Source organism: Parasteatoda tepidariorum, chromosome X2, assembly GCF_043381705.1.
Source record: "Parasteatoda tepidariorum isolate YZ-2023 chromosome X2, CAS_Ptep_4.0, whole genome shotgun sequence".
Taxonomy (NCBI): Eukaryota; Metazoa; Arthropoda; class Arachnida; order Araneae; family Theridiidae; genus Parasteatoda; species Parasteatoda tepidariorum.
In genome coordinates, this window is record NC_092215.1 from 229179 (window position 1) to 253049 (window position 23871).

Consider the following 23871-nt stretch of genomic DNA (forward strand, 5'->3'; position numbering starts at 1 on the left):
GTTTTTATTCTTTTGAAGGTCTTTATATATATATATATACAAACAACAAAATAATGAAAAGTTTACGAAATAAAACATATCAAGTAAAAAACAGAAAATACAAAACAAAACACAAAACCAAATCTGTAAAGCGAGTAGCGAATACAAATAAAATTACACGTACCGGAATCTTTCAAAATGGTTTAAAATATTTTCGTAAGATTGCAAGATTTCGTAAGATTGTAAGAGTTAGAAGCGTAAATAGAGAGATCTTTTATGGCGCGTTCTCACTGAATTACTGAAGCACGTTTGATTTGTTAATTACCTTGGATTGACCCGAAAATGGATGTGCTCAAGGTAATAATGCTATTCTAGATAATTAAAAGTGTATAATTAATAAGGCTGATATTTGATTATACAATTTTAATGATTTTAGAAAATTAACATTTATTTAAAAAAAGGGAGAAAAAGGATTTGCCCGTTTTGCAGAGATTTTTAGCCACGGATTTGCTCGAATTGGATTTGCACCCTATAACAATAAAAGTCATTTTTTCTTATTTTTTTAAGATTCATTTCACATTTTCAAACATTCCTCAATAAATGCTAATTTTTGTTTAATATAATTATTTATTTATTTACGTTATCCTATCCTCTGGTTTATTGTTTTAATGTTATGATAGTCATCGAATTTTTGACAATATTTTTTATTCTAGTCCATTATTGACTATAATAAATTTAATAAGACTTATTTTTATTAAATTAATGCAAAGTTTGAAGGCGTAATATTTATTCCCGCAGTATTTTTATTTTTTATTTCAAATGCTATTTTTTTCGTTAATTTTTTTAAAGTTTTTTTTTTATTGTTTTAATTTTATGATAGTGATCGAATTTTCTGCAATTTTTATTGTAATACATTATCGACAATAATAGGGTTTAATAGGACTTATTTTTAGTAAATCAATGCAAAGTTTGAAGGTGTAATATTTATTTAGACGGTATTCTTACTTTTAATTTGGAATGCTAGTTTTTCATTTATTTTTTTAAAATAATCATTTATTTGTCTTAAAAAGACTTTATTCATAACCTTTAATATTTCTAAATGTTTCTTAATCCCTCAAAAATTGAAATTAATTCTTCTTCATACTTTGCTATCTTAAAAGCTTTTTATCACTCTCCACAGCCTTCAGTTACTTCCTGTAACTCCATATCAGAAACCTTTTTGTCTCACTATTTGGATCTTGTATTTAACAGCTTCATGACTCTATGCTCTATTTTATTTAATGTCTTGGCAACTATTCTACCATGCAGCTGCTATTGCAAACGAAAAACAAACCGTGAGAAACCTGATACGAAATCATCAGGTAAATCTAAAAATTTATCATGCGATAGTGAGGTTATCGAGCTCTCCTGTATACAAAAAGGATCCGGAATAGAAAGCGGATTTAGTGAAAGTTTTGTAGAAACTCAGAAAAATGATATCTTTAATGTTCACTCTCTTAAAGGTATGTGTATTTATTTAAAAATGTATTATTGCGGTAATTTACTTTTCATTCTTTTAAAAGTATATGCTTTTCTTTTTCGAAACCATTAAATTAGAATAATAGAAATAAATAATATAAAAACTAAAAATGTGCATTACGTTCTACTTTTTAAGTTTTGTTTCATTTCAGTTTTAATTTATAAAACAAATAGAAATAAGTGTTAAAATTCATAGCGATACAGAAAAATTTTGTTTCAGAGTTTATCCTTTTAACGGTCTTTCTTTTCAAAAAGTATTAAACTATAATAGTTTAATATAACTTATTTATTATTAATTTATAAAATATTCTTTTTAATTTATGAATCAATAAAAAAAAGGGATAAACACTATTGTATTTTTTATTCTTTTAAAGTTGCGTGCTTTTCTTTTCAGATAAGTTTTAAATTAGATTTTTTAGTAAAAATTAATATATTACGTTCTGGCTTTTAAGTTTTCTATTAAATCCTTCCTTTCTAATATTTTTACTAGTTCCCTCCTTTTATTTTTTAGATAATAAAATGTATCGAAATAATTTTTATAACATGGAGAGACAGAAAAATGATATTTTAGTTTTTATTCTTTTGAAGGTCTTCTCAAAAAGTACGAATAAACGATATCGAAAATCAGTATATTATGTCCTAGTTTTTAAGTTTTGATTTAAAATATTTGTTCCTTTTTTTAGTTAACTATAAACTTTATAAAAATAATTGATAAAACATAGAAAAGAACGCTCTAAACAGGGTTTTATGCCTTTCTCGTTTAAGAAAAGTATTTAATTTTACGAAGTAAAAATTTCTGTGTTACGTTTTAGTTTTTAATGTTTCGATTGAATTATTTATTCCTTTTTCTTTCAAATTATAAAATATATATAAATAATTTTCAAAACATGTAGAAACAGGAAACGATATTTTAGTTCCACCGCTCTTCTGACCAAACTATTGGGGCCCCAGAATGTAGCTACCCTCTATATTTTGACCGTCAGAAATTCGATTCCGTTGAAAAAAAGGTATGTTTATTCAGAGAAAGTACGATTTTGTGTCTGATTTCGTAACTTAAAATATCTTCTGTACTGATTAATTAGCATAGTTAAGAAAAGTCCCTCAAACCAAGATTAAGATTGAGTCCTAGAATGTGAAGATTTTCTATTAGATCAAAAGTTATTCAAATCGGTCCTTTTTTTTCCGCGTGCTGTGCATACTACGTTCCAGTTTTTGAGTTCTTATTTCTCTTCTTTTAAATTTTTGAAGCATATAAATTGAGAAAGAAACAAATGCTTTTCTAATGGGTTCATTTTCATGGAACCTGTGCCTCTGTTTTCAGTAGAAAATCTATCTTTATTAGAAAAAAATAGTAATAATGCGTGGTAATAAAATAAAATAATGCTTAAAATAAAATTAAAAATGAAGTATTCGAATAACTTTTGATTTAATTTTCGGATTTTTACAAATATCTAATAAATCTTATTGGTGTTAGTAAATTTGACGGACAATTATTTACATACACACATATTTCTCTTTACTCCGAATTGGAGCATAGGACTTCTATCATAGCTTTCCGTCTCACTCGAGTCCCGCAAGGACACGGTTCCGGTAGAACACCGAAATCAAGCATTATTGGCTGTGGTCAGTAAGCGGGTGGGTGACCACTTTGATTAGTCTGCGTTGTGACCGAGGGTGTGCGGTATCGGTCCTCGTTAAACTGTTCTACCATAAAGTGATCAACTTCTGCTCGCTTGCAGATTGTAGGGCTACCAAATCGGGGAGCTATCCCCTCTGCAGAGAATCAAAATTGTGATGGCATGTCTTTATGGCAATGATGGCAAAATTGTGATGGCAGACCGTCGCCAATAGCCCATTGTGCAGCTCTAGTGCAACGTACATGAAGTACCTACCTACCTACCATCTCACTCTATTTGTGGCCAGATATTTTGCCTCTCTCCATGTCTTTCCTATTGTTTTCAATTAACTTACAATCGTCCTGTGCCAAGTATTTTTTTAAGCCTTCCTCTTTTTCTATTGCTCTGTGGGTTATAATCAAAAACTTGTTTTACTTTAAATTTTTCAGATTGATGACCAATCTATTTCCATTTTTTAATTTCAATATCAATCTGTTTTGGTTTCTGTTTTGCTTTCCTAAGGATTTCAAATAAATAAATAAAATAGTCGAACCTCATTAACGCGAAATCACTTGCAGCTTCATGTAAAGCTTGAAATATCGCTTTACATGAAACACATGTTTTGTCCCGTGAGTCAGCTATCAAATATTGTTTTATTTTACAGGTTTAACATGAAATTTTCAAGCTGATTATCGCTTAACATGAAAGGAAACTGGAAAAAACATAGATAATAAGCACATGAATAAAATCCTAATAATTTATTTTGAGGAATGCTATTTCTATTTTCTTTCTTTGTTAGAAGTAGGATATGGGCAAATAAATTAAATAGTTAAATTAAAATAGTTTAAACTTTTAATCTTATTTTAATTTGTTTGGTTCATAATAGCATTGTTTGCATGCATCAATGTAGTACATAACGTGTATTAATAGTGCATAATAAATTATTTTCATAATGTATTGTATAAGACGAAATTCAGTTAACATGAAATATTTATGATAGTCCACCGATTTCGCGTTAACGAGGTTGGACTTAACTTGAATAACTATTGATCTAATTTTCGGATTTTCACAAATGTCAAGTAAATCTACATCGGTCTAAGAATAAACCTGACGGACAATTAATTAGCATGATAATTAATTCGTGTAGCATGAAATCGGATACAAAAACGCATTTTCTCTCTCTCTCTTAATCTCTCTCTAATGGGCAAATTCAGATTTCTGACCCAAAAAGTACTGAGATTGGTGAGTAGCTACACTCTGCAAAAATAAGGCCCTAAATATTCAGCAGAGCGATCATAAGTGCAATCACTTCAATATTAATTTTGCTGCCATATCTCGGAAACTTTTCAAACGAATCAAAGATTTTTTATTCCTAATTATAAAACTAGTTTATTCAAAGATTTGATGCAGAAAAATAAATTTTTATAATTTCTGCTTACATTTTATTATTCATAGAGTTTTATTTTATTAACAATTTTGAATTGTAAGGTTTGTTATTAATTTTAATAAAATATTAGTGTTTTGGGGTAAGAATTGGATGTTTTCATATAAATGTGATGTTTAATTCTCTGCATTAAGCTGCAAGTATATAGAACTCATAAAATAAGTTAGAATATAGAGAAAACATGGGAAATAATAAAAATTAATGTAAAGATAAGAGGAAAAATTATTAAAATAAAATATTTTTAAAATATTTACATTTTTTAAATTTATTTATTTAAAAAAAAACTCTTAAAAAGGCTGGAAATGATCATGTGAGCTGAATAAGAGAGTTTATCTTTTCTTTATTTTGTTGTCCAGCTTTTTAAAAAGTTTTTTTGAATGAATAAATAAATAAAAAATTAAATATTTTTAAAAAAATTTTATTTTAATAATTTTTTTTCTTCTCTTTTCATTAATTTTTATTATTTTCCATGTTTTCTCCATATTTTAACTTATATATATATATACACACACTTTTTCCATTAGGTGAATATATTGATGACCTCTTTTATTTCAAGGTCAACAGATTGTTTGCAAAGATAATTTTGTTTTTGTTGGAAAAATTGAAATTTTATTAGTACATTTTTCAGAAGAATAATTTTTATATTGTATCAGAATATTTACAAACTTATGAGGATAAAATAATTGTTCTTTGTAGATGAGAGTGGAAATTCTCTTCGTTCTTCACCACATGGAAGATTACGCATGCGGAATCGTTCATTGTCTGGTGGAAGTGAAGATGCCAAACATAGGAAAACATCTCTTCCTCAAATATCTGTTTCAGAATGTGCTGAGGTAAACCGAAAATAAATAGCTTTAAATGATTTAATATGGGTGGTCTTTTCTACACTACGGAGCGCTGCAAGCTCTTAACTGCCTATAATTCCGGGTTACTGTTTTTGGTTTGTTTTAAAGCCATTTGGCTCACAACACGATCACTGTGTTTTGAGACTCTCTTGAGTAGTATTTCTTGTATACGTGTATTTTTTAACTGATTTATTATTTGTGTTTAAACGAAGAATCATTTTAAGACTTGTTATTTGAAGAACTGTCATTTGAAAATAGAATCGTTATAACACACTTCTTACCTTGTTAACAATATACCAACTTCGAAATTTAAACCTACTTGGTAATTTTCAAAATGAACTTACTGTCGCTGCTTGAACAATATGCTAATACTAACGTATGATGGTGCAAGGCTTGCAACAAGAACAAACAGTAACAAACAAGTAAAAAAAAAAAAAATCAGAAGTGCCAAAAAGCGAGTTCTTTTAAAATCTAGCAACCATGTCACCTTTTTTAACAATATATCTCTAAATAACTAAAACAAATTTTCACTTCAAACTCACCAGAATTACTTAATACTATCATTAATATCTTATGAAATACAACAGATTTGAGCTCAGAAATTCTATGATTTATTTATTTTATTAAAAGCAAAATTATCTGTTTGATAATATTGCATCGCAGAATAAGCCGTAGTAAGCAATTGTATACATTCAAACCGGAAGTAAAGCAGGTCATGAGCTCGAGATTGTTTTTGTTTACATTTATACTGAAAACACCATCCATTACTAACTTTAAATTTTGAACTTATGTGTCTCTTTCTTAATTACAATTATTTCATTAACCTACAAAGTGACGTCCATGTTAGGGCCTATTTCCATATTCTTATTAACTTTAAAAAAATGCTTTATTTAAATAGTTGACTTACCTAATATGCAATATTTAAAAAGCTCACAAAGCATACAATGAATTTATTAACACTACTTATCAGATAAATATGTATTCTGTAATTTTTTTTCGGTGCAAATGACTTAAAACCAGTAGGTATTATTAAACTTCTTCAAATTATGCACTTGTTCAAATTAAGTATTGTAAAAAAAATTTGCTGATAAATATCTCTTCACTATATAGGCGCAGAATCGTTTTATTCAACGCTTTGTTTACTTTTGAAGAAAGTAAAAATGCCTTGATCAGAAGAGAATTGTTGCTTATTTTTATTTTTGTTAAATGGATGATCCATTTTGTAATATCGTTATTTTTAAATACATTGTTTCTATTAAAATTCATTTTTAGATTTGAAAAATATTCGTTTCTTTGAAATTTTCGCTATTTTGGATTTTGCAGAAATAGGATTTGACTGTAATATAACATGCTTATTATCACATGTTAGGAAGGTCATCTTAAAAAAAAATTTTTTTGAGGAAATATGTCTAGAAAATTATAATGGAATCTGTAAAGGACCCCCACTTCACTGTCTGAAAGGTTAATTTAGTATGAGTTTATATAATACTGACCCTTATGTGAAAAATTATATTTTTGTTAAAATATGTTTGGGGGTCAAATGTTGAATTATTACAATATTTTTATTATCTGAAGTATAATAATATCAATATTCATAACATTTTAATAACAAGTGTGGTCTATTATGGATCAGTGATCATCATTTGTGTTAATGGAAAAGCTTTACCAAGCAAGGGTTCATGAATGTGTATTTTTTTATTTAGTATTTTTAAAATTTATATTTTCATTAGTTTCATTGTAAGTATATATTTATTTCTTGCAATCAAATTTTTTTTTGATGGTTAAGAAATAAAAGATATGAAATTTAGTTCTAATTTTTAATTTTAGGTTTTGATAATGTAGAATTTATGAATTGCATTTTTAATAATGTTTTTCTTTTTCAAGTCCAACTCAAAAGTAGTTTATGACAGTGTCTCAAAGAAAAATTTTAAGTTTGTTAATTAATTGTCAATTCGCATTAAATAAATGCAATAGTAATACTAATTCTTTCTTTTATTTTATTTATTTACTTACTTTTAGACTTATATAATTTTAAATTTTGATAATTTTTTTACTAATTTGCTTAGCGAATCTTATTGAATTTCTTAAAATATAACTAGAAAGTTTTCAGACAATTTTGTTTCTTTCTAATTAAATAATTGGTCTGGAGACATTTCATGTCAATATTCAAAATACTTTTGAAAATTACAACTCTGACAATAATGAATTAAGCAAACAGTTTAAGCAACATGTTTAGTTAAATATAATACAGGGTAGTTCAAAATTAATAACAGCAATTACAAACACCTATAACTATTTAGTGAAAAATAATTTATCGATAAGATTAATATAGAATGAAGATGGAATTTCAAATTTTCTTTATGTAAGGCACAGTGAAGCGGAATCCTGCACATGCGTGAGTTCATTAGTAAAAATGGCGAGTCCCGTGCAGAAAGCATTCTGCGTGTTAGAATTTAACAATAGTCATTCTGTTATCACAGTGCAGAGAATATTTCGTCAGCCTTACAATCAAGAACCTCCAAATGGGAACAACATATGCAGATAATCATACAGAACTCAAAGAACACAATGTATGGTGTGATATGGACTACTGCCTAGATGTTGTCTGTTTGACCAAGGGAAGTCATATAGAAAATCTGTGACACATTTATAAGAAATGTTGAAGTTCCTTCTACATTCTGTGTAAATTTTATCAATAAATTCTTTTTCATTAAATAGTTATAGCTAATTGTAATCACTATATTAATTTTAAATTATCCTGTATAATTAATTTTTAATGAAAGAGTTGTCATGGTGATGAATACAAGTTCCATTGAATCATACACTTCTAAAATTACATGATAAAAAATTCTATTCATACAAGTTTGTTTACTTTTGAGCCATTTATATTATTCTAAACATGTACAAAAATATTTTTATAGAGCCAAGTCGGCCGACTGAGTGCTGCGAGTTCTGAGAAAGAAAGTTCAGGGGTGCAAGAAGATGAAATTGACCAAGCTTTTGCTTATCACTGTAGAAGTCAAATGTCTCTTTCCTCCTTTGGGGTAATTTTCCAGAATGAACTTATAAATAAATATATATGTGTATAAGGGACAGTAAAATAATAAGCCACATTTTCCAATTGTTCAAAATTTCCTTTTCGGCAATAATATGTTTCTATATACAGTCAAACCTCGTTAACGCGAAATCGGCGGGACTATCATAATTATATCATATTAACTGAATTTGTTTTTATCTGATGCATCATGAAAACAATTTATTTCATACTATTAATACTGTTGCAATACTTTAATGTATGAAAACAATTCTATTACGAACCAAACAAATTAAAATAAGTTATAAAGTTATAACTACTTTATTAAACTATTTTATTTTAACTATTTCATTTATTTGCCCCCTCTGCTACTTCTAACAAAGGAAGAAGTGAAAATGGCATTCCTCAAAATGAATGATTGGGATTTCATTCACTACAATAACTCAGTCAGGTATTAAGCATACTATACTAACATATCTAATTATTTATTAGGTCCGACGATAACTCAGAGTCACAAAATTCTCAATATAATAAAAATAAAAGTTCTCAAAAATCTCATGAGCGGACTGTAATAATTAAACACCACTTTATTAACACAAGTCAATTAGAGAAACGCTGTTTTCACACATCCGAGCTCTTCGGATTCATAAGATACACTAATTTTTCATAGATGGCGCTTCTGGCGTCAACATTTATTATCTAGGCTTATCCAGTTTCCTTTCATGTTAAACATGTAAAATGCAACAATAATTGATGACTGACTTACGGGACCAAAAATGTGCTTCATGTAAAACGATATTTTGCATTAAGCTGTTTCGCGTTAGTGAGGTTCAACTGTATTGTGTTGTTATCTAGTGGAAGTTCAGAGAACTTAAGTACTTATCTAGCAGCAATACTTTGGGTGACTTGATGTAAAACTGTCATTTCTGGGGAAAATGTGACTTATTACTATTGCCTTAAGTCTTTTATAAATATGGTTAAGAATGACAATTTTGATGAAATTACATATTTCCTTATATTTAAGAAAGAATAAATTATATCAAGTTTAATAATATACTTGATTTTAGTCCTTGTAAATTTTTATGTATAAAATTATTGCTGTAAATTTTAAAGTAGGCTCTTCAGCGATCAATAATTCATAACTTATCTCTATATATTTCATATGATAAGTGTTTAATGCCACAAGAAAATAATCCTTAGGGGAAATAATCCTTGAGAAATAATTCCATAGGGCCTGAACTCGATTTTGGTCATAAGTCACTAACAAATGAACAAAAAGAGTTACTATTCATTCTTATAAGGTACTAAAAACGCTATAAACACATGAGAAAAGTTAAAACTTGAAGCTGAATCTGTTTTTTGTTTATATTTTTATCATTGATCTTTATTTTTATTTTTCATTATTGGTGCACAATAGTATTTAATTTATATTTAACTTTATCACAATTTTTGAAAGAAATTCAATTGAAGACTTCAGCAAATTTTATTTTTTTTTTGAAAATGCAAGCACTTTTTAATTGATATTGTCAAACTTACTTCATTTTTGTCAAATTTTGAGCAAAAGCCATGGCGGTTCAGGGGGTAGAGCATTCCAATGAGGTGACCCAGGTTCCAATCCTAGCGATGGCTGGTCGATATGAATTCCACACCCGATATGAATTCCACAGTGCTGACATAAAATATCTTCAGTAGTAGGCAGATCATGAGTTAGAATCCACTTGCAGTCAGGCTAACTTTGGGAGGTTTTTGTGGTTTTTTCCTCTCCAAGTAATCCAAATGAGGGTAAATTCCGTAAAAAAGTCCTCCAGGAAAGCAAATTTCTCCCAACACTTGGTCCAGGAGTTCCCTTGTCTTCTAAATTGGGTTCTAAATTACAAGGCTACGGAGTTGAATATGGGTAGTCGTAAACCCTATATTGGGTCCGCTATTCAACTATTATAAAATAAAATAAATTTAAATAAAATTTTGAGCAAACCTGTTACATTGTATATAGACCAATATATTTTCAAGCTTACTGTCTAGAGGCCCAATAATATTCTTTTTTGAAATTAATATTGCTGATAATGCCTTGTTATAAAGAATACAAAATAGAGTTGGAAAATATTAGAAAAAAGTTGTTAATTTTTTTAAAGTAATCAAAATAACATTGCAATATATATATATATGAAATTCTATGATTTATTTANAAATACTTTTGTATTAATAAAAGCATTGAAACTTCTTCGTTTTCATAAAATGCAGATATTCTATTTTGGGACTTCAAGGCTGAAAACATGTATTATAATTAGATTTATGTTTCAAAAGAGGAGTTATTTTAAGATCTTTCACTTCCATATAAGGAAGGATTAAACGATTTTCTATGAGTATTAAATGATTTGCGATGAGGCGTAGGAATACAGGGAATGCAATATGACTGCCCTTTTACCCATTTTAATTATCGTATAAAACGGAAGAGCGATGGTTTTTGGGTGACTTTTGGTGTATCATACTGACCAGCTAAACTACGTCAGATTTGACGGGATATGTCTCTCCCCCCCTCCAGCTGGGGGAGGGGCTGAGACTTCTGCTTCACCATCGATTAGTAAGTAAAAGCTTGTGCATAATATGGCCTCATTACTCTTGATATTTTGACTAATAATCCCACAAAAATAACGAGGTTGTTGCCCTGTTATTTGATATATATATATCACAAATATTCCTGCAAATGTTAAGTATTATTTGACAAATTTATACTTTTTCATGAAGTCTAGTTAAAAAATTCTTGTTTTTAATAAAATATACAACTATAATATGCAATTTATGATTTGTAAGCAATGGTAATTTACTTTGAATGCATATTTTAATTAAAAAAAAGTTAAATAAAGAAGGTAAAGTATGTACACATGCTATGCATTCTTTTTTACATTTTGAGCTTAGAGATTTAAATTGTTCATAATTAAAAAGTCTACTTATTGCTATCATTTTTTCATCTATGAGCATTCTCATTGTAACAGGTTCTTGTTGTGTTGATGTAATAACTATTTTTATGATCAGTTAGTTTACGAAAGAAAAAAGTTATATCTTTCTGTAAGATACTTTCAATAATAACAAAGGTGTATGTTACTAATTTAAGGTAACAAAACGCTGTGTTTACGAAAACAAAACAAAATTTTTTATTGAATATGTTTGCATTTTTTTAATATTCTCACATTTTTTTGATACTAATATTATTGGCGATATTCTCTCATTTTGTTGGGGGGAGGGGGAATGCAGCAATTATTTCCTTCATTGCATTTTGCTAATCATCATCACAATAAGAAAATAGTGAAATATCATGAAATCTATAGCAGTAACTAATGAAAAACAGATCGACGATGAAATCACGCGAATCAGACTCTTGAGAAAGGGGTTGCACAAATGCGTGTTTCCTTTCAAGATTATATCGGGTTTTAAAAACTATGTTAAAATCGAAAGCATAATTGCTACAAAAAAGTGTATAGAATCATTGCCTTAAAAAGTAAATGATCTAATGCGCAATTCGAATTTCCCATATTGCCTGAAATTCAGTACCATGTTTACGCATGAGCGCACCTGGGCAGTGCCAGGGGACCCCAGGCACTCAAGGGGCCCTTGAGCATCTTACATTTTATAAATTGCGTTTAAAAAAGCTAAGAATAAAAGACATTGCTTTATATATTTTTTTAAATAAATATTTTCTATTATATAAGGTGTGCATTTTTTTTCTACAAATAGTGATTGATTAGTATGCAAACACTAATAATTTGAATTGTTTGTCAACAAGAAAACTTGAAAAGGGCAACCGAAATCTTATTTTTCTATGTTTCAATGAAAATTTCAGGTACTTGGGCATTTAAAGATGTTTTAATAACTGTCTAGTTTGACAAAATAATTCATACCTTTTTTTTTTAACCTTTCATACCTTTTTTTAACCATATTCATACCTTTTTTTTAACCTTTGAATTTATTTTAATTTGTTATACCCTTATGTTTATTTAATTTAATTTAATTATTTTAATTAACTTCCATGATTTTGTAAATTATTTTATTATTTGAGGATTACAACTGGTTAGAATATAAATTTTTTTTTAACATTATACATTGTTTAAAAATGTTTTTCTTAGTTTTTAGGATAATCAAAATGTGTTTAAATTTGTTATAATTATTGCATAACTTAATGCTTTATTTCATGTGTGTGAAAGCTTTTAGTTCGTTTTTAAACATTATTATATGTTGTAGGGATCTAAAATATTTTTGTGCCCGGGGGCCCTGCATGCTATTAAGACGACCCTGCTGAAATTTATTCGGGATATATAAAAGCAATGTGAAAATCAATGTCAATAACTACCAAAATGGATTTACAATATCGGCACTTCGATTGAGCACTTCAAAAAGTGATTATTTAAATGCATGATTTAAATTTTCCATGCAAATTTCTGCTGGAAAGCAAAGCAAATTTTTTTTCTTCCCAAACGAAAAATCTTTCTGCAAGAACTTTGTGAAGTTCTGTGACAATGTCATTCTGCCACAGGGTTTACATGTGTTAGACTATCAAATGTTTTATCAGAGTTATATAATATGTTGTTAATTGATATGATTCCTTTATGTTTATATTCTTCCAACCTTTGTTGTTGAATTGCTCGTTAATGTCTTAGAAAACTTATATGTAATTTTTGGAGAAAATTCTTGGAGCATTCTTCATCAAAGTAAAACTTCAAGATATTGTAACAAGGAAGGTTGAAAGCAAATGCTAACTTTTTTAAACTATATACATTGAAATGCTTAGGTGTTAAATTGAGGATTAAAACAATTTTTTATGAATTTTAAGTTAGTTATAAATAATTAAACATTTTTGAAGTTACTCAAATTGTAGGTTGAAAACAAATAAATCGATCTAACATTTCTTGTACATTTTGAAATTGAACAAATCACTGCATGCAGTGAAGGCATAGACCATACTGCCAACTCTACTGGTTACTACTCTCCCAGTTTCTCTTGGTCTACTGGCTTAATTAAAATTTTCCTGGTTTTTTGTTCCTTTTAGAAAATTCCCTAAAATTTAGTAATTTTCCTGAAAAAACCCCTGTTGAAATTGAATTCTTGTACACATTATTTCTTGCCTGCTAGAATATTTAAATATGTATTACTAATACATAATGAGGTGAACCTCATTTATAGAAATCAGTTCAAAACTTTATTCGTTCTGAAATGTTCAGTTTATTTTTATTCAGAACTCTCTTTTTAAATTAATTAAAAAAATCCTTTAACTATATTTGATCCTTTAACTATATTTGATAAATTAAATACCTATTAATATTCAAACTTATGAGTAAACATAATGCATAACTTTTCAAGTGTGTTTAATGTCAATCATAACTGGAAAATATTGCAGTTTTTCTATTTTGATGACTATTAAAATCCCTAAAATTCCCTATGTATAAAATATTTTGTATATTATACAACAATCATCAAATTTATGTTATTTCAAAAAATCTACTGGATTTTCTCCTATCCATGTTGGCAGCCATGGTAAATGGAATATTTTTCAAATTTTTCACATTGATAGAAAAAAGTTGAAAGTAGTTTTTCTAAAAGATAGTTAGTAGGACTAAAGCACTTTTTACATACAGCCATTAAAATCCATTAAAATTAAAACAGTTTTAAAAAGTTTTATATAAAAAAGTATTCACAAATTAAATCATATATACTGAAATTTCAATCGTGTAATACCAATTATTTAATTTTATATTTTTAGGGAAGATGTGAAAGTGTTACTAGTGTATATAGTGCTGCTGGAGGGGGCCGCTATGGTACTGTCACAGTGACTGGTGAAGTTTTATTTGGCCTCAGTTATAATTATAAGGCAAGTACCTTGGAAATAATAGTGAAAGAATGCCGAAATTTGGCTGCTGTTGACATTAAAAGAAATCGTTCTGATCCGTAAGTGTAAGAAACTGCAATTTGTTATAAATTTATTGAATGTTTGACTTTGTAAAAGTTTTGAGTTCCAGGTGTCTTGAAAGGGCAATTTCACGATTTATCTTGTATGGATGGTTGACTGTGTAAAGCTAAGCACAGATGGCGCTAGGGGTTCAAATTCGTCGTAGGACTCCCGGGTTACTACTTCCGACTGATTTTCATGCCTGAGCTTCAAAAAACGCACCATCCATTATTATTATACTTGTAATGTTTTCAATATAACACGTTCTTCCAATCTAACTTTCAATGAAGCGTACAACAAATAAATTCCTAAGACTTCACAAAGCTTGCTATTATGCTACCTAAAAAATAACAAATTGTGCTAATTTACACAAATAATATAGACATAGTCCCACACATGATAATGGAAAGGTTAACACTCAAAACATGGTTAACCTTTCACTTTATTTATGCTGTGATATTAATTTTGTTAAATTTGTCTTAGGCTCACGACCTGTTAGAATTTATAAATTACAGAAAACTCTTGTGGATGTTAAAATTATGCATAAATTTAAGCACACTAATAAAATTTCCTAGAATATTAAGCCTGTTCAAACATTGCTTTGTAAGCATAACATAAGTGGAGGGATACACCGGAAGTTTTCTAGATTTTTTCCAATTTTAGGAAGCTTGATTGTTTACATTCAGTCAACCATTCATGTTACATCTGCAAATTAATTAATATTTTAGCCACGAAATAATTTTGTGAACATATATGTTTGAAATACCTTTGTAACAATGGGTAATTTAAAGACCCTAAATTGTATTACAAATTATAATTTTTGATTGTCCCATACATGATAATGGAATTTCCTTTAAGATGTAGAATTTTTAACTACAAATTGCATCTAGTGCTAAGAATTGTTGGTAAAAAAATTTATAGTTATAGAGTTACAAATAGTATTAAATAACTTTATTGTTAACTTTTATATTAATTATGTAAACTTAAATATTGTACTATATGTATCTTTTTATCTTTTTGTACTTGTATTAAAACAAATCTGTAGCATCTTTGCCCTTGTATTCAAATGTCAGTCAGAAGTCAATTACTGAGAATTTTTCAAATCTATATGACAGCTTAAGGTATCCAACTGGTTTTGATGAATTTTTTTTAAAAGCTTATTCTAAGATTTGGTGACCAGGGGTCTTAAAATTATGAATTGAAAGTAAAAAGTATTTTTATAATAAAAGTATATATTAAAAGTATTATATAAAGTATTTTTCAAAATAGGGCAAATTTGAGCTTATAAACAGATTTTTCCGCTTTTGTCTCTCAAATTTCAGCCTTTTTTTTAATCAAAAACTTAAATTCTATAAAAGTTTCGTTTTTTTAAATAAATATTCCACTTTTTCTAGAAATTCAGTTGTTGAAATAAAATAATTATATTTATTTTCGATTTTCAAAGATAAACCGGAAATTCTATCTATATGGCTGCCAACCTTTCCTCATTTTTACTTATTTTCTCTGCTTATACACGCAGAAAATAAGATTTTCCATATTTTTGCCCGCCTGCCTGCCATATGGCTCATATTTTCGTAATTCAGACATCGCTGCTTCCTGTTTGCTGACATGAAAGCAAACAAAATAATAAAAAAAAGTGGCTGATTTGCTGTGAAAATATTATATATTTGCTCATTCAATTAGTCTAATTTCGATTTATTATGGCAAAATAAAAATAATACAAACAAGCCTCTTAGAAATCCTAAGCCCAGAATCTGCTAATATCATGATTCCTATTCACACGATTTTAATATCAATCATCGATTTTCGTATTTACCTGATTTAAAAGTTGCGTGTTGCAACTCTTATTCACTTGATTTAAATATCGTACATTGTGGTTCTTATTTACGAAATTTAAAAATCCAATAGCCCGATTTTTATTTATGCGTTTTTTAAACCCTATTCGAATTGTATTCACGCGAGTTTAAAATCCAATTTCGTGATTCGTTTAAGCAGTTGTAATATCAAACGTCAATTTTTGTGTTTATACATGATTTAAAGATTAGACATTGGGATTCGTATTCATGTGATTTAAAAATTATGCATTATGATTTGTATTTTTGAAATCCAATATCGAGTTTCATATTGATACAATTTTAAAATTAATCACATGGTTTAAAAGCTTAAAAATCGCACTTTTTTTTGTCAAATTTTTGGATATCATAGCTTCTACGTGTTATATATATATATATATATATATATATTTATTTATTTTTGGATTTCCTCTTTTTTACTCTCTGACTACTCTCATCCCTGTATAAACTACGAATTTTTCATGTCACGTTAACAGCTCTACAACAAATTGTAACATACAAATTTCAGAATAATTTTTTTAGATCAATAATGTGATTGATTGACCTGTGTTAAAACTAAAATCTTATAAACCATTTTGGAACAACAATGAAATAGATTAAATATATTGTTTTATGTCGATTTTTATCGAAAAATTCTAAATATTCTTACTTCTTACTCAGATTTTTAAAAACTCACAATTAGACCTTAGCTTTCAGTTCAAAACATTACTAACATTATGCAAAATCTAAATAATAAGTTTTAAAGAATTTTTTTGTAATGTGTGATAGCATAATTTTTTTTCTTCTTAAAATCAGCATTCTACAGAGAATGCATTCAAATTGCAAGAAAATTCTGACAACAGCAAAAAAAATATCTGAAAATGAATTTTATTTGTCTTGAAAATGTACTTTATTCAAATTAATAAAGGTTAAATTACTCAAAGCATAAAAAAAAAACATTTTAGTTTCGATTGGGAGTTAACTTTCAGTTTCATCTGTCAGCATAGGAAAGAACTACTACTATAACTTAATTTCTAAAAATTAGAGAAAAAACATTTAGAGGGTAAATATGGTGTTCGATATCAATTGATTTGATTTCTATGCTGGTTCGTTTGATAACAAATGAATAAAATAGCTATTGGACTGTATTGAAAATTTTATTATCATTGGTGCTGCGATCACGCTCGTGCTATAAGATCAACAGCCAAATTTCAACTGTTCTGGGGTTACAAGAATGGTGGGGAGGATGCCGAGGCAAAGATGCCAAATTGGCGCAATATTTCTTAGATATTGAACATATGGATAATTATAAAAAAATTTCAATTTTTGTCAAATTTTAAATTTTGACCCTGTCAGATACTTTTAATGTAAAAAGAAAAGGTTGCTAAATTTTTTACACTAGTTTCCTTCTTGGAATCTCATATAAATAATATGTAACTTTCAAACATTTCATGTTAAAGAAAATATTATTTATTATATTATTTTTTGAAATACGACTTGATTTATTTAAACATTGTAGAAACTAGTAATTTATTCCGCTTGTGTATTATGTTTATTTTGCTTTTGAGAATTTTGTAATAAATATTTATTTAATGATAAAATAGCAAATAAAAAAAATAATGAATAATATTCACACAAAAATAGAAATATGTATGAAGTAGTCAAAAATTTACTTTTTAAATACTGTGATTAGAAATAAAATTTAAGATTAGCAATAGGAAACTTAAACCTAAAACGTTACTAGCAATTATGTGAGTACCATTATATTAACTTTCTTATTTTAGAATACTCAGAATTCATATTAGATGTGTAAAAATATGAGAATATTTGTATTACTTGTTACTAATAATGCTATTTAGTAAATAGCTATGATAAATTCAAATTGTAGTTTACTTATTTTAGAATACTCAGAATTCCTATTTGATGTGTAAAGATGTTTGAATTATGGAATATTTGTATTACTTATTAATAATAATGCTATGATAAATTCAAATTAAAAGTCTGAATTCAACTATTAAATCAGATTTATTTAAATAGGATGTCTTTTGCTAAAGTCACCCAAGAATTTAGATTGTAATATAACATGATATGTTTGCTGAGTTGTCATATCCTTAATTATTTTTCACTGTCGTAATTTTTTTTTAATATTCTGCTTTCTATGTTTTCATTTAGCAACTTTTATCTTTTGAAATTATTATAATCGTCACTTTTTATCTATGTAAGTCAGCATTATGACTTACATAATTGTCTAATTTTTATGAAATGTATTTTTTAAAACTATATGTTTATTTATTTATTATTTTTCTTGTATTTTCAGTTATGTAAAAGTTTATTTACTACCTGATCGAACGAAAAGTGGTAAAAGAAAAACAAAAGTAAAGAAGCACACTTTAAGCCCAGTTTTTGATGAACGCCTCAAGGTAAATTATGCCTATAAATACTCATATGCATACTGTATTGTTTAAAAAATTTTATAAGCATGCTCTTCAGATAAAATTATAAGGTAAAATTCAAGTGATATTTTGCCCTTGTAATAATTTCAGACACTTTAGTAAATTTGAAAACATACCATTTGAAAACTTGAAACAATTAGCCTTCCAAATATTCATACCTATATTTATAAATAGCTAATATATAAATTATATTTATAAAATTGCAATTTTATAAATATCCTCCAAACTCATTAGTTACTCTATTCACGTTATATTTATAAAAGTGCAATTTTATAATTTTGAGAGAATTTATGTATCTGGTGTACTGTCTTTAAATATCCTCCAAACTCATTAGTTACTCTATTTAAGTTATACCCTTTGAATCATCTTAGTTAAAGAAATTCCAAGTATTAGATCAAAAGTTATTCAGAGTATTGTTTGTAGATCTTGTACACATATTCTTGGAATTTGCAGCAAAACTTATATTGTCTTGATAAATGTCTAAAAATCGTGAAATTTTATTTTTATACATTATATATATATATGCCGAAGAGCCGTTATATTATGACCACCCTCCATCTATAACAATGGGCTCGCCCAGGTTTTCATGGTTTCTCGCCCAGGAACAATGTTTTCATGGGGCACATTAGGATCCATAATCCTCGTAGAACAATCCCTGACGTCTGTAAGCTACTTGAACATAGTTGCAGACCAGGTTCACCCATTCATGCCAACAGTTTTTCCTGCGAGGGATGGTGTTTACCAACAGGATAATGCACCATGTCATAAGGGTCGAATCGTCGAGGAACATTTCAGTGACTTTCAAGCCATGTCTTGGCCCCCAATTTCACCTGACCTTAATCTAATAGAGCATTTGTGGTCCTACTTGGAAAACCAAATTCCCTGCTACCCCCTCGCAATGTGAGGGAATTTCAGGACCAGTTGGTGAGTGCTTGGTACCAGATACCTCAGACTATCTATCAGCACCTTCTGGAATCAATGCCATGGTGGGTGCTAGCAGTTTTGAAAGCTAAAGGTGGTCCTACAAGTTATTAGCAGGGTGGTCATAATGTAGTGGCTCTTCGGTGTGTATGTGCATACATACATATGCATGTATGTGCATGCATGTACATGTGCATGTATATACATACATATTATATATATATAATAAACTATACACAGTGATGGCTCAGTAGTTAAAGGTACTCAACTGCCTGTTTTAGGCACTGGACTGCAATCCTCAGAGCAGCCCTTTCTATTTCAGATGGATGGTTGATTCAATATAAGCAATAACAAGCTTCCTAAAACCGGAAGAAATTTAGAAAACTTCCGGTGTTTCCCCCGCTTATGCTATGCTTATGAGGTCAACAGGCTTAATGTTCTAGAACGTTTTATTATAGTTTTTTTTGTTTAAATTTACATGTAAATTTATCATTCATAAGAGTTTTCTTTAATTTCGAAATTCTAACTTGTTGTGAGCATAAAAAAATTTAAGAAAAAAATAATATCACAACATAAATTAAGGGTGAGGTGTGCCCATTTTGTGAGTGTTATTATTTGACTATATTTGACTTATTTGACTATATTTGTGTAAGATATCACCATTTGTTATTTTTTGGGTAGCAAGTTGCAGGTTACAGCATGTTTGCAGCGTCTACAAAATTTCATTTGTTGTTTAGTTCTGTCAAATTCAAATTTAAAAAATGTATTATATTGTAAACAATACAAGTATAATAATATTAGATGGCGAACTTTTTCAAGCTTAGGTCTAAAAATCAATCAGAATTAGTAACTCGGAAGCCTTACAAGGAATTTTAACCCCTAGCACCATTTGTGTTAGCTTTACATGATCAACCATCCATAAATGAGTGAAGACTAAGTTGGGAAATAAGTTGGTTTGTGTGCAATGCTGACCACGTTGTCACAATCAACATCATTGTCTACAAATTTGTGGAGCTTTAATTTGCATGATTCCCAGGAATATTTTACTTTTAATGACAAATGATTAGAAATAGCTAAAAAACGTTTTGGGTGGGGTTTTTAAAACTGATAGTTTTAATATCATTAAATTTTCAAAACAACAGTTAAAATTTTAAGCAATAAATTATTTGCGAATATAATTTTTAAATTATATCTTTAAATGAATAATTATTAAGCATCAATAGTAAGATTAAATCTTTAATTTAATAAAATGCACCACATAAAGATAATAGTAATGAAATTAAAACACTTTCATCTTAATTTTTCAGTCTAGGGATTTAAAATATCTTCTTCAGATAAATTTTCTCCTCGTAAGTGTATCCATGAAAGCTAAGCAAATTATCAGTATTTAAACATGGATTTTCTCAGATGTAATTTCAAAATTTATAACATCAAAAATAAGCTTTCATTATTTAAGTTGTCACAGACCATAAGTAATAAGACTCTTGTCATAAAAGCAAAGTACTTTGATGACATTTAACAAATTTTCTATTGGAAAAAATAGAGTTTGTTGAAAATTAGTGCCAACAGAAATAATCATAGAATTCTGTTTAACATCTTAATTTTTTTTTTCAATCATACAAGTCTAATTGCTGTTTTGGGCTGTTACTAAGAGTTGAAATGACTGTAATAACATTTACAAATTTGTTATTACAAATTTGAAATTTAAAAAATTCATCTGGAAAATATACGAAAATTGAGTGCTTTAATACTTTTCTTATATGCAGGAGTATTGTTTCTCAGTGTTTTCTGGTTTTGTTACAAAATTCATAGCAGATTTTTTTCAATTTTTATAAAATTTTCTGAGAATTTTCATCTTTCCTTCCTTCTCCCATTTTGTTAGAACATTTGTAGGGAAAGGATCTTTCAACAATGTCAGCATTCATCTATGAAAAAGTACTCCAACATAGAATCAAATTAACATGTCTTACATATTAGTGAATTGGAATTGTATTTTTGAAGTGGTAGACACACTACACATTTGAGGCAGAATATACAAGAATAATGAAATGAAGATCTTCAGATTCATTGCCACAGAACTTCGTTCTTTGCCAAAGAACAAAGTGATCATAGACACGCAAAGCAAGACATAGCTTTTTGAGCCCCTTCCTCAAAACACAGAAAGCCTTATTTTCATATTCTATAGAATTTTTAAAGACACTTTAATCAAATTTTTAGTTAAAAAGAATTCTCGGAAATTTTCTTTAAAAAAATTTCAAAAAGAAAAAGATTTTTTTAAAGGAATTTGGCTCAACCTTTAGGAGCCTGGGAAAATTGTCTTTTTCTCCCCTCCTCCTTCTCATCAAATCTCATTTGTGATCAATCAACGATATATTTCATTCTTTTTTAGATTCTTTCTGGGAGGTTTTTACACACAAACTATCCCCTTAGCTGTGCCACGAATTACAAATAACATCAAATCAAAAGTTTCTAATTTTTGTTTATTAAATGACATAATATCACTTTAAATTACTGGCCTATCTGAAGTGCAATTCTAAAGTTACTTAGTTTTTAAGTATTTTTTTTAGTAGTACTTAAAATATAATAGCCTTGTATCCAGGGTTGGCAAGGTTTAAGACAGAATGGATTAATCCACGGTTTAAACCTTCCTGTTCAAAACTCTTTTTCTTAAATTATGTCACAATTTTATCTGAGCAATATTTAAAAGGTAAAATAAACATAGAACTAATAACATATTGATAATTAAATCTACTAGAGAATTTTTGTTTTTAAAAGTATAATGTTTTATTAATATTGTTTGACTCTTCAATTTAAATATTAAACCAAGGAAGATTAATCAGTAATCAAGTTCAATTGGTCCTCTTATTCAATAATACATAACTGAAGTTTGACCTTGCCATACAGGTTAAGCTATTAGGGACTAAGTGCTTGGTTAGTCATAAACAGGTTTATTTATCTATAGTACTATTCAAGAATACTTTTATTTCATTCATGCTCAATTCTTTTAGCATAGTGGAGATACATCATCAGTGTCAGTAACTGAAACTGATGTTATGCCCTTAAAAACTGTTAATACATTCTTCAGTTATTTTGTATTTCCAATTTAAACTAATATATTTCTTTTTAAAAACAATTTTTTTTTAAAAAAAAAAGATGTCTTTTCCTGTGAAGCAGAAATTAGAAAATTTTTTTTAAAAAAATATTGTGAAAAATAAAAGGTTAATTTTTAAACAATTTTAGTATTTTTTTTAAAAAAATTATTATTATTTTTTAATATTGCATTATTTATCCTTATGCAAAAACATTATTTATCAGTATTAAAAGCATATTTATATTTAAAGGATTAAGTATTCACTTTTGTTTTTCAATGAATTGTGGTGCTTTTAAAATTATAATCCTTTTCCTATTATATTATATTATTTTCCTTTAATAAGTTAAAGTAAATTCGGTATCAATAAATATTTGATTTAAAAAAATAACAAATATTTATTGATACATGTAATTATTATGTGTACAATGGTTACACCTATAGAATTTTTACCTTTTACCAAAGTTCAAGGTTTTGGACACTTCAGGACAGTTTAAGACAGTAAAACCCACGTGTCCTGTCCAAAACCAGTTTAGGACGTCCAAAACCACAACCCTGCTTGTATCTATACAAAATGTTCATTTAACATCAATAATCATCTTTGATATTTGGATAATTATTGCAAAAACATATTCTATGAGAATTTTAAATTAGCATTAAAATAAATACAGTCGAATCCCAATTTAGCAAATTCCTAGGGACCAAAACAGTTGCTACGCAATAACGAAAATTCGTTATACCAATATTTCAAATTTAAACAATAATCAAAATAATTTTATTACATTGGAATTTTTCACATAAAAAAATAATAAATATTGCTTTTAATTACAGTTTTGATCTGTTTGTGGAAAATATCAAATCTAAAATCTAAATCTAAATTTTTAAAAGTTCACAAAAACAGTTCAATTAAAAGGAACAATGGATTTATTATCACTTACCTATCAGAAATTATGTAATCCATAATTGTTTTCTGTACAAATGATTTAGAACCAGTAGAATTAAATTAACATTCAAATAAATATTAGTGAAAGTTAAGAGTTAGTGATTCAAGGGATTAAATGTGAAGATAAGTTGATTTCTTTTTTAAACTTATAAGATTTATTATTTTCTTTTATTTCATAACTTAAATAAAAAAATTTCTTTCATTATAATACAGTATGGGACCCCTAATCCGGCAGGACCCGAAATGCGGCACTTAATCCG

General features: G+C 27.9%; 1 protein-coding gene across 3 annotated transcripts in view; it reads left to right on the plus strand.

The window, feature by feature from the left end:
* The window catches only part of LOC107440714 (uncharacterized), a 132233-nt gene that overhangs the window by 91390 nt on the left and 16972 nt on the right, over positions 1 to 23871 (plus strand). For all 3 annotated transcript variants that reach the window (XM_016053700.3, XM_016053699.3, XM_016053701.4), the window contains 4 exons: positions 5254 to 5390; positions 8324 to 8446; positions 14189 to 14373; positions 18524 to 18626. In XM_016053700.3, the coding sequence (XP_015909186.1) occupies positions 5254 to 5390; positions 8324 to 8446; positions 14189 to 14373; positions 18524 to 18626 (548 nt within the window). The remainder of the gene's footprint in view (positions 1 to 5253; positions 5391 to 8323; positions 8447 to 14188; positions 14374 to 18523; positions 18627 to 23871) is intronic.